Source organism: Erithacus rubecula (genome assembly GCF_903797595.1).
Source record: "Erithacus rubecula genome assembly, chromosome: 6".
In the NCBI taxonomy this organism is placed as follows: domain Eukaryota; kingdom Metazoa; phylum Chordata; class Aves; order Passeriformes; family Muscicapidae; genus Erithacus; species Erithacus rubecula.
In genome coordinates, this window is record NC_136688.1 from 46,066,018 (window position 1) to 46,078,482 (window position 12,465).

At 34.2% G+C, this 12,465-nt stretch overlaps 1 protein-coding gene across 4 annotated transcripts in view; it reads left to right on the forward strand.

Annotated features, from left to right (window-relative positions):
* PPP4R4 (protein phosphatase 4 regulatory subunit 4) overlaps window positions 1-12,465 on the forward strand; it is a 57,871-nt gene that overhangs the window by 19,782 nt on the left and 25,624 nt on the right. For 2 of the 4 annotated variants that reach the window (XM_079309194.1, XM_079309193.1), the window contains exons 3-7: window positions 1,007-1,109; window positions 6,373-6,520; window positions 7,246-7,319; window positions 8,045-8,151; window positions 10,620-10,727. In XM_079309194.1, the coding sequence (XP_079165320.1) occupies window positions 1,007-1,109; window positions 6,373-6,520; window positions 7,246-7,319; window positions 8,045-8,151; window positions 10,620-10,727 (540 nt within the window). Of the gene's footprint in view, window positions 1-1,006; window positions 1,110-5,562; window positions 5,661-6,372; window positions 6,521-7,245; window positions 7,320-8,044; window positions 8,152-10,619; window positions 10,728-12,465 lie in introns of those variants that run through there. The other 2 variants (XM_079309196.1, XM_079309195.1) reach the window with 2 other exon arrangements.

Consider the following 12,465-nt stretch of genomic DNA (forward strand, 5'->3'; position numbering starts at 1 on the left):
TACAGATTGTGTAGGTGTTGAAATGCCTCCTGCTTCACATTCTTAGATGGCAATAAGCCAGATACTAAGAATTTCTGATTTGAAGGGAAATGCTTCCCTTCTTATTTTACATTTTCATATATAATGCATTTTGTTTGCATTTTTTAGCAGTTAGTGTTTCTTCCATCTTGATACAAAATGAATAAAATTTCAAATAAATAGCTTCTCTGGGTTGCCTTGGCTTTTTGCATTACTGCTGGATAACACAAAGATACGCGTGCCTTGCCAAAGGAAAAGGATGTGTTGATGTTTAGTTTTAGTTTTAATTTTAATTTTGGCATCCAGACCCTCTTGCTTAATGGTTCTATTTTAGGAGTTGATCTCCTTGAGTAATTTTTCTTTTCACCTCATACTTTTTTTCATTGCTGCCTACCATTTCCTTCCATCCTGCTTGATTTCTGTTTCCTTTTTCAATTGTGGGATACCATTGAGAGAGACAGAATAAGGAGAAAGGTACAAGATCTGTAATTTATCCAAGTTTGTCATGTTTGTGTGCATATGACTGTACATCTGACTGCTTTCCCTACTAAAAGGAAATAATGGTGATTTCTGTAAAAGTCTTGTACATTGCATGTTGTTTTCATGTACATTTTCGTTTGCCCCCTTCCTATGGTTTATCCCTTGTGGTGCTATAAGGTGAAAGATTCTAGAGTGAAACCCCTGCCTTGATCATCTGCTTTGAAAAGATCTTTCAATACTTTCATATTTTTTATGTGAAACTAAACTAAAAACCTTTAATGTAGGAAATTATATACAGGAACTTGATAGATTGACATTTTTAAGTGTGGTCTTCTACCATGTATTATATATTAAAAAAATCATACTTCTTTGCTTGCTTGAAAAACCTGAGTAGTGTAGGTTTATTCTTCTTGGTTTGGTTTTGTTTTGTTTTGTTTTTTTTTAATGAAAACCAGGAGCTTTTAATCATCTCAATGAGTAATGGCTTGTATGTTTATGTTTTTGTAAGTTCTGGTCAGGATATCCAAGGAACAAGTGTGGTGGCAAATCTTCCAGTCCTTATGCGACAGAATCCTGCAGAAACACTTCGTCGGGTTTTACCAAAAATCAGAGTAAGTTTTGTGTATTGAGGTTTGAATGTTACTTTTTCTGCCAGTTTAAGTACTTTTACAAAGGAAAAAAAAATCCCACTTTTAATGCCAACTCAGACTCTAGATGATGTATGCCCAGTAGGTCTTCTGCATTAATTCACTGAGTTAAGAAAGTATTACAGGTATTATAGTTTTTAAAAAACTGATACAATGGGGAAAAAAAAGAGCAGAATACTACTTCAATGTTCTAAAGATTTACCAGTGTTTTGACAGCTTTTTGAGAATTCTTTTTGAGGACTATCCAGTCATGATGGTTAATTCTGATGTCCTCAATGTCCTTTTATCCAAACACTAAGATCTTCATGGTGCTGTCCAGGAGAGTATAGTTTGCTTTTAGCTGTCAATTTCATGTTCTGCCTTCTGCATTTTTATTAAGTCACTGCTAGTTTGATAAATGCTTGCTGACCATGTAATGTTATACAGTAATTTTATATAGAGATATGTTTTTATAAAGGATATTTAGGTTGTTTAACCTGGAGATGAGAAGGCTCTGGGTAGACCTAATTTTGACTTTTCAGTTCTTAAAAGGAGGCTTATAAAAAGATGAGGCCAAACTTTTTGGCGTGCCTTTTGAGATATGAAAAGGGGCAGGGGGGGTTGAACTAAAGAAGGATAGATTCAGACTAGATATAAGAATGAATTTTTTAAAATGAGTATGGTAAAACACTGCAACAGATTGCCCAGAGAAGTTACGGATGCCCCATCCCTGGAAATGTTGAGGGTCAGATTGGATGGGACTTTGAGCAGCCTGGTCTAGTGGAAGGTGTCCCTGCTTGTTGCTGTGGGGGTGGACTAGCTAACTTTTAAAGGTCCCTTCCAACCCAAACCATTCTATGATTCTGTGATTGTGGAGAAGATACCTGTCTCTGAATTTCCACTGTGTCCCAGATACGAACCTTTCCCCAGAAGAAATGTACAAGTTCATTTTAGGTCTGGTGTAAGGAGCAGCCTTGGCCAAATAAGAGCAAACTAAATCATAAATGTAAATACAAAACTTAATAATGCTAAAGACCCCTAGGACCCTGCAGAAGAAGAGGGTTGGAGAGGTCCTTATCAATATATACAAATACCTGACAGAGCAAAGACACAGACAGGCTCTTTGCACTGGTACCCAGTGACACAAACAGAAACACAGGAGATTTCTTCTGAACATCAGCAATCACTTTTTCACTATGAGGGTGGCTGAGCAGTGGCACAGGTTGCTTACAGATGTTACTGTCTTCTCCTTGGAGGTATTCAAGAGCAGCCTGGCATATCTTAGCTGTAACTGGCCCTACTTGAGCAGGGGGATTGGACAAAACACCTTCCAGGAGACCCTTCCAGCCTCCAGCATTCTGGGAATATCAGACATCACCTCTCAAATATATGTTATCTCCTGAAACATCTATGATCTCAGGAGACTTCTGTTTCTTAAGGGGAACTGTTCCAACTTTTGTCTGATTATGTAGATTCAGCAAATGGTCAAGAAATAGCTCCCCTCAGGACTAAGGGCTGGTATAGACTGGCAGATTGTTTAGAAAACATTAAAGTGCTTCTGGTTGCATTCTGTGCAATAAGATGCAGGTCAATAGGCATTTTGCTTAAATGTGTACAAGTTTAAAAGTGTGTTGAGAAGAATGACTTAAAGTTGCAAATTGGTAACCCTTCAACTTGCACCGAATATCTGCAGTTATAGCCACATTATTCTGACATTTGTAATGCAGTCTTTCTAAACCAACCTACTGGCTTCAAGAAAAGTTGGTTTGTTTTTTTTATGCTTACCATACTGAATCCATTTTTGCCTCTGGTTTTCTACTTTGAGAGCAGAATTCTTCCTAAAATTAAGGAGCAGTAAGAAACACTGGGGATTTTCTACCCCTATTTTTTAGGCTGTAGGGAAGTGCTGGTCTTGGCCTGTTTTCAATAAAAAGTCTAGTATGGGAATAGTTTTTGATTCTAGTTTTAAGGTTTTTTATATAGGGATGAAGAAAATATTTGAAAGTATGATCATTTGCATGAATAGGGCCTAGAGCCTGGAAAGTATTTGTACAGAGGGAGTTGGATCTCAGTGTGATCTTTGATCAGGCTGTACTTAGTTACTTTGTAAAAGTATCTTCCTGTATAATATTAAAGACATTCAACTGAAAACAGTATATGAAAAAAGAAGCATGAGGAATTGAAGATAGAAAGATTTGAAATGAGGCAGACAACTTTAATAATAAATACAATCGATCTTTGAGCAAATTACTGAGAAAAGTAGTGTGGTTTTCATCTTACAGTGTCATTTAAACCCCAACTGGATGCCTTCCTAGATGATAAATTAAATGAAACCTAAGTTAATGGGCTCCAGACAGAGGTAAAAAAGTAAAATATAATGAGGTCAGTCTGAATCCAAGAGTTCCTTTCAAGTTTAAGCTTTATAAACTGAAACTTTGTGAAATGTATATGAATTAAGTTCCTTTCTGTGGCAATGCTGTTATAAATCCAGTTCTTCAATGGTGTTCTGTTATCTAATATTATTTATCTGTAATAGAAGTAAAGTGCATGCATCACTTTACTACAACTTGATGTTGTAGCCATATGCACTGGACTTTTAACTGCAAAACAGTATTTGACATAATTAACTTGATCTATTTTTTTCCTTAACCTTGTTTTTATTTGCGGAATCATCCTGACCATTAAATGGAAACTTTTGTAGTCTGTAAAGGCAGAATTGAACTCAACTGCGATTAGAGTCTTGCAAGTGTGATCTGCCATTGCAGGGAAATAAACTGATTTAAATTACTGCACTTGGTTCTACTTCTTTAGGCTGGGGGTAATGATTTGTGAAATCAAATTGGCACATGAAAAATGAATTGTGTGGTAGTTTCAGAGGGCTGTTTATTTGAAACTATTGTCACCATATAATTGCATAAGGAAACCAGTGTACTCATTTAGCATACTTGCAGACACCCAAAGCAAAATTAATGTTTTTATTACAGCTGAGGGTAAAGCAGATGAAGAAAGAAATAAATGCATGGAATGTTCAGTCTGAATGTATTGCAACTTTGTATTTAATTTGTGAAAAATTGATAAACCTGTTTACTTCTAGAAATATAGAAATGGGTGTATGCAAATTGCTTATAATTCTGTGAAATCTGTTTAAATTAAAATTAAAATTTTATCAGAGACACTATATATTTAACATAAGTGTTTTAGGTCTGGATAAAATGAAAACATCAATAAATGTGACATGCATAAGTAATTATTGAATTAAGTGTCAGTATTTTGGTTATGCTATTTATAAACAAACATACAGTATATAATTTAGATGCTGATGTAGGAATGAGATTAGGAAATTTTTTTTATAAAATATACTGCTAAAATGAAGTTACATCCTTGTAATGTGTTCTTCTGCATAGAGAGCCCCACTCTGGATTTCTGCATGCACCTCCTCATGAACCTTGGAAGTCATTGAAATGCAGATTTAGGGAAAGCTTAGGCATTCTTACAAGCATTTCTCTTTGTGCACAAAATGGCTCTTTTCAAATGATGTTAATAGTATTTTTCCTGCTTTCCATCTTTGGGCTCTGCAACCAAAAGTGATGGAGGGAGATTGCAGGTGTCTATCAGAATGACTAATAAAACATTTTTCCAAATGCTGTGATTGCAGCAAACCATGCTTATTCTTGTTGCTGTGTATACATCAAGCTTTATTCAGTGTTGTCTGATTAGTTCCAAACTGATTTTCACAGTTACTTATTTTCCTAATATATCAGCCTCTTCTTGAAAGCTTTTCTTTTCCTTGGCTGATTTTATAATTTAAAAAAGGTGGGGTGATTTTCATCCTTCCTTATGCCTAATATTAATTTTAAGGTTCATTCTTGTTGTATCCTTGGGCTTCTGTAATCTCCATTATTTCTGTGCCTTTTAGTCTGATATGAAAATTTCTATCATACCAATGCAATTACTAAAATTATTTGATTATGTCTCTGCTTGCAGCATTCTTTCAAGAGAATTCTGTTGTTGCAGGACTGATTGTGCATTTAAACTAGAGGTGAATTTTCTTTTTTCCAACTAATGGAATAAACCAGACTCACTAAATTTTAAGTTTTGATGCCTGAGTTTAACTTAGAATAGTAGACATTGGAATAGTTAAGAACATGCTAATGCCCTAAAATTCCATTAAATATGATTGTCTGAGTAAGATAGACAGGGAGAGCTATTTTAGTCTGGAGTGAAAATTTGTGGAGTATCCAAGTATAGAAAAATACATTACTTTCTAAATAAACAAATTTATACTAAGTAAATGTGAGTTACTCAGTTTGGGTTGTATGAAAATGGAAAGAGGAAGCCCATACATTTCCAAATGCAGAACTGTACAGTTCTGAGTGTAAACATCAGTGCAGACAAGTGTGTAAGCAGTCTAGAAATTTATATTTCAATGTCTCCCGAGGTCCATGAGGAGGCACATCCAGAGAATGTGTTCTCACACATGACTATCCAGAGTTGTGTGGATCAGTGGAGGAGACTATTTGGAAACTTTGTTTGTTGGTAAGTAACCCTGTTTGTATTGCGTACAAAGTAAATATGTACGGAATTCATAGAATCATAGAAATATTTAGGTTGGAAAAGACCTTTAAGTTCATCAAGTCCAACTGTTAAACTGGCACTGCTCCATAATTTTCTGTTCTGCACTGCTGTATTAGCATCTACAGTGTGTAGTTAGTGCTCTTGGTTCTTTTGGTGATGGTTTTTTGAACAAGTGTAAGCCAGATTCCCAGGAAAGTGTGGACAGGTATTCTGATCCCAGAAATATTCAAAATACAAAGTTGGTGGGTGTCCTTATTCTTTCTTGGCTGTGACTGTAAGAACAAGGGCAGAACAAGGACAGAGTCTGGGGTAATAAGAAAGCCATTTCCATGGGTGTTGAATGCAAATATTTTGTTGGAAAGCAGCACAGTGCTGTTTCTTTTCTGATTTGTGGGAGCAAGGACACAGAGAATCCTTTTAGAAAGAAACATGATTATAAACTGAGACAGGTCTTGAAAGATAAGTTATGGTACTCCTTGAAATAAGATAAGCTAATAATTCTACATTTGCATGTACAAATGGTTTGACATTTGTAGAATTAAAACTTTTTTTTTTTGCAGCAAATTTTGTAGGTTGTTGCATATTAATTCTAAAAGTGAATGTAAAAATTTGGATGTTCTTTCAGTACATTTCTGCCTCACACTCTAAACTGTTATAATTTGTAATTATACAGGAGGTTCTGCATGTTGCAGGAGTGGAAATGCAGTTAACAGCTGCTGTTTCTTTTTTGACTGTTCTGCAAGAGGAGTCGGTGTCCATTCATACGTACTCCCACTCCTTCCTCCACATCATTCTCCAGAACCTGGAACACAGAGATGCAGGTCAGGGCTGTACAGCTACTCTGATGGCTGATGACCTCTACTTTTGTTTCCTTAGTGACCCTGTGTCAGTAGTGAGTGCAGTCACTGTGACTTGGTATCTAGACTTGCATGAATGAAAAGATTTTTGCATGATGACCATTTTCATACTGAGATTTAAATTATTGCAGCAAAAGAAAACCTCCTCTCATTTCATCTGAAGAATTAAATCCCAAAATTGTTTCTGAGTCTGAGCTTCTCCTGAAGTACTAGCATTTTATGGCTGTGAAAGTGGAGGGAGGATGGTTGACATTTATTCAGTGCTGATTATTTTTTCTTAATGTCTTTGACACTAATTTTAGAATACAAAAGAAAAAAAGGCCTGTTGTGCAATTAGGAAGTTTCAGTGGGCGTAAGAAAAGAATATGCTTCTAAATGAGGGCAATTAGCTTTATAAAGCAGTAAGAGTAGTTATTAATTTTATATTGGAATTAGAAAGGGTAAAGAAATGAGGGCAGACTTAGCTTCTTACCTATCCTAATTCTTACTATGAAGTCTTGAATGTTGAAGTCTTGAATGTTAATATTTCAGATTACAGATTCAGATACACAGCTGCTTGAAGATGTGTGTGTAAGATGCTAGAGCAAATTTTGTAAAACTGGTGTATGTTTTGGTTTAGTTGTTGTATGTACAATATAAGACTTGATATATACTCATTATACCCAATATAACTAATTTCTTTTAAACAGGTGTCAGCAATGCATGGTTAGAAACTCTTCTTGCTGTAATAGAAGCTTTACCAAAAGAAACTGTCAGACATGAGGTAATACTAATCTCTCATGCTAACAAAAATATTAAGATTGTAAGATTTTTAAGATTGTCTTTCCCTGCAATTTTTATTTACCTCAGTATTGGACTAAAATCCCAATATCTGCTAAATGGGACTGAGTGCTAGAGATCCATTCCTTAGTGTGTTTCAGTAGTTTTTGGTGTACTAAAACTCTAATGCACTACAAACACTTTTAATTTTTGCTGTATAGCTCAACTAAGAAGAAAAAAATCTGCCACGAAGTTATAATGCCAGTCCCCTTTAGTCAGCTAATTTATTCACTCTTAAGTATTCATATTTTGTTAAGTTTAAAAGCTTTGCAACAGACATATTGACTGTGTTCATAATTTAAAACAATATGGAGATTTAAATATATGATTGTTTGTGTAGTATAAATGTTCTCATTAAAATAAGAATAAAATCCAGAACTGTTTAAAACATCAACTTCTGAAGTGTAAAAAATTAGGTTGGAAGAAACACAGAGAAATTATTCTAGTCACCTCCAAAATATAATTGCAATGTAATTTTAAAGATGTCATTTAAAGAAAAATGACTATTAATGTGCATAGATGCCATTATTGTTAGTACTGATTAATTCAGTGAAAACGTTAATGACATTTGGGATATATTTTTCTAGATTTTTTTTAAGAAGAGGGATACTTTATTTAATACTCAGGATTTTTCTGCTCATATTTCTTTTCTTTTTTTTTCCCATCTAGATCCTGAATCCACTTGTTTCTAAAGCACAGCTTTCTCAAACACTTCAGTCCCGCTTAGTTAGTTGTAAAATCATGGGAAAAGTAGCTAACAAATTTGAAGCTCATATGTAAGTAGACTGTCAATATATTTTTCATTCCACAGTGTAAACCAGTATTTCTTTGTTAATGGACAAAAACTACTGCAAGAAAAGTAGACTTTATTGCAAAAATGCTTTTTTTTTCACAGATCCCTTTCATTATTTAACTAACATGTTCAGACTTGCTGATGTTCATAATTTTGTAAATTGATTTTGTGTGTTCTTTCAGAGATTTGAATGAATACCATTTTCATGCCTATCTTCCATATTGTTTTTCCTACTAGAAAATAAGCCACAAAGTGAATTTGTCTGCGGACATACAGGCACAAAACACAACTCCATCTCCTTAGAGTTTCTTGTCATAAAAAGAGGAATTCCATTCCTAACTTTATTATGTAAACAAATGTAGCATACAGATCTGGTTTTTTCTATCCCTAATCAAAATGTGGATATATCTACTGCTGTTCCCTGATATTTTCCAGCCCTTAGATTCAGTGTCTGTGAGTCTGGACAGAAGAGGGTGCAGTGATAAAAGTGAATCTGAGTCACTCATTGCCCAAAGTATTTGGTGTGGTTCATTCCTTGGTCAGTTTACCCAGGCTTATGATGGTAGGACCACTTCACCAAATGTGTTTGCTATCCAGGCAACCCAGCACAGCATGACTTTGAATTGCAACACAAATCCACTGTGGGCCACTAAATCCCCAGAAACTGTCTAGCTGAGGAAGTCCACTCTAATAGTGATTTTCATCTGCCCCAAAATGCAGAGTTCAGTACAACAGAAAAGAACAACAGGGCAATCTGACAAGACATTTAGGAATAAATTTCTTTAGATCATGTTTTTTTCTAGAGTGAGAAAAGAACTAGAAACACCCAAAAGAAAACTGTCTAAATCTACATTTGCTGTTTAGACTATACATGTTGGATATTCAGAAGTTAATGAAAATGGTAGAGCAGGATTTTTTGAGAATATTACCAAATCTTTATATTCCAAATCTCTTGGACTCTGTCAGAATAGTAGTTGCATTTATGTATTTGGTGTTACATTCTCATGGAAATAAGTGACTTTACATGTTCCTTGGAATCTTGTGTGAAAATACAGTAGTGTTAATTAGTAATCATAATAATCACATCTTTTCATGGTGTTTCTTCAACATGATTCCTTGCTGTTCAGAAGTAGGAATCCCCTCATTTCAGTAAACAGGTCTTAGCACCTTTTCTTCACAGCCACTACATTTTAAGGAGATAACTCAGAATTTTCTGGGACATCTTTTTCCTCTGGTAGAGAGCTCTGAGTGCAGTTCAGAGGCCTGAAAAGAGAGCTGGGTCCACAGGTTTAGAATGTGGCAGGCTGAAATTCAGGACACACTCTCATTCCTCTATCAGAAGGGCTCTTGGTACAGGTCCAGAAGACATAATTTGTCCCCATGAGTAGGCAATATATAAGAATATCTTCACTTTCTTCTACAGAATGGCACAGTTTTTCCTCATAAAATTTATACTATAATTAAAAACTTTGTGTTTGATGTTACTCCAAGGTTATTTTATATTCTGTCCTTGTCATGGAACATTAGTTGTTCTACCCTCTGTTCCAGTGTTCCAAGTTAAAATTATTTTTTTTTTAATAATGTAGCCCCTAATTTTCTGTATTCTAAAATGCTGAACTTCCAAGACTGTAACTTTTTGACACTTGAAATTTTTGAAACTTGAGGGTAATTTTTTTGTAAGAAGTAAATTAATTTTCACTGGGATGCATAAAGGCTGCACAAGCTGGCTTGAAAATTTGCTTATCATTGTCTACATATTATTTATCTTGAGTTTTGCAATAACATAAGGATTTTTATAGTATTTTATGAATAGTAATAACAGAACTTTGGGCAGTGAAAGGAAAAACAATGGCTGATTCTGCCAAGGTATGTATGTTTTTATTGAAATAGAAATCAAAATTTTTTTTTTGTATCTGCCATTGATTTACATGAATACTTGGTATATTTGCCTGAAGGCATTGCAATATTCAAGCTTTTAATCTTAAATTCTTTTTCTCCTTTCTTCCTAATTATGTCTTGGGTGATACCTGCATATCAAAGATGAGGTATTACAGACATTTAATTGGGATTTGCATTTCCTTTTAGATTTCCTTTTTATTCTTTCAGTGGCTGTTCAGAAATTGTACTGAAGATGGTTATTAAATGAGAACAGAATTCTTCTACAGTGGCCTACCTACTATTTTTGTAGTTTATAAGAAATAATAGATGAAGTATGAGCAAATGATAATGACAGTAAATATTCCTTTTCCTGTTTTTTTTTGTAGCACATATTTGCATTCAATGTATAATATTCTTTTCTAATTGGTGATTATCAGAAAAAGTAATTTATTGTGTGTGATAAATTAGTAATGTATGGGATAAACAAGTAATATGTGAGTAAAGTTCAGTATTACTCATTAGATTTTACATATTCTTGTTCTATATATTAATAAAAAGTGTTCACATTTTTAGTATCAAAAGAGAGGTTCTTCCATTGGTAAAATCACTGTGCCAGGATGTGGAGTATGAAGTTAGAACTTGCATGTGTCGGCAACTGGAACATGTGGCTCGAGGAATAGGGTGAGTGCAATTTGCCTGATTGATCTTATATCCAAAGTATTTCTCTAAAATTTTAACCTAAAAACTCCTTATAAAATTGCTGAATTCATGCATGCTCATTAATGAATTTGGAAAGTACAGATGTGTTCTTAATAATTGGCTTTTGGCAGTTGTCTCCTTTCCAATTTTAGATTTTTCTTTCTCTTTTATAGTAAAATTGCTGAACCATGAACCCAGCAGTTTTTTGTAAATAATGACTTCATCTGTAGCTTCTTGAAATGATCTCAATTATCCATTGGTGGTATTTGGCTTATTTAAAAATTCTGACAAGTATTAGCAGTTTTCATAATTACTGTGCAGTTTTGAGAAATGGTGCTACATGGCTTTTGTAAGCAAATTTCAGCTCAGTGTAGACTTTTACTCAAAGCTTGAAGGTGTTCAATATTCACACAGGATTGAAAAACTCTGGAACTTTAATAAATGAAGATGTGAATTTACACACAGAATTGGTCTGTGAGTGAACAAGTATTTTAAAATTCAAAGTCTCTCTACCTGTTATTTTGTCAGGGAGGAAAAAAAAGTTGTGACTTCTTTTACAGAATTGAAAATTTATCAAGTAACATTCCTTACCCAGTGCTAGAAGCAGGGATAGATTAGATCCTATACTAATAAGTAGCCATACTAGAAGGGAAATTTTCTTAATTTTGTTTAGTGTCTTTAAAATTAACTGAATGTTGCTTATTCTACCTGGGAGTTGACAGTTTAAAAAAAACATAGCTATTATGCAGTGGCAAATGACAGCTTTACTGATAATTTACCTCACCTTAGAACAGTGGGTTTGATAGGGCTAAATACTTTGTTATCAACTAGTGGTCTGTCCTATATATTTTTCTTTGATTCTTTCCTCACCAAATTTTATTTTTAGCATTAATGTAGTTTTTACTTAATCCCTTTCCAATGCTTCAGATGATTTAATCTCATGAGAAATGGTGAACATTGAGCACTTTCAGTATGGAAGCTATTTCAATGTGTCATGTTGAGGATGAATAGGGAGTAGGTAAATAAAAAAATAACTAAACAGATAGGAGCAAATTTTCAGGTAAATGTAGAAGGTACAATGTGACAGCAGTCCAATGCTTATTTTTACTGGTTGATGTTACTGCCACTATATGATGTATAATTTTCTCCTAATTTTATTTGAATTTTTAATCATTTGCTGTTAACACCTCTTGATTTGCTGGTAGGTATAATAAACTCTGTAGGGTGCAGATCACTTTGATGCTAATTATAAACATTTGAAAGGATTATTATTTATATTGACTTGCTAAAGGTGCAGCTGTTACTGCTTTAGTCTGATTGGAAGGGACATTTTGAGCATTTTTATTTCAGCATCCTGGAGTTATGTATTAGCAGTATGCTAGTAGGTCAGTATGTGCCAAGGCAAAACAGGACATGCAGATCCCTTTCTTTACTACTTTAAATCAAAAGCCAGTGTTTAGTCTAGTTGGGAAATCACATTTTCTCTGAGCAGTAGATATTCTTTGTAAAAAAGGCTCATCTTTGATGTATAAAATTTTCAGACACTTTAATCCAACCTGACTAATTAAATTTTGGCTTTGGACTATCATATTGAACATATTTGATCATAAGAATTTTCTTAGTGATACAGTGAAATAGCTGGAGTTCTTTGATTTTTTTCAGACTATGTTTTCTCTAATTTATTTTGAGCTAATTTGAATGCTTTTTTAATGGTGAAGTT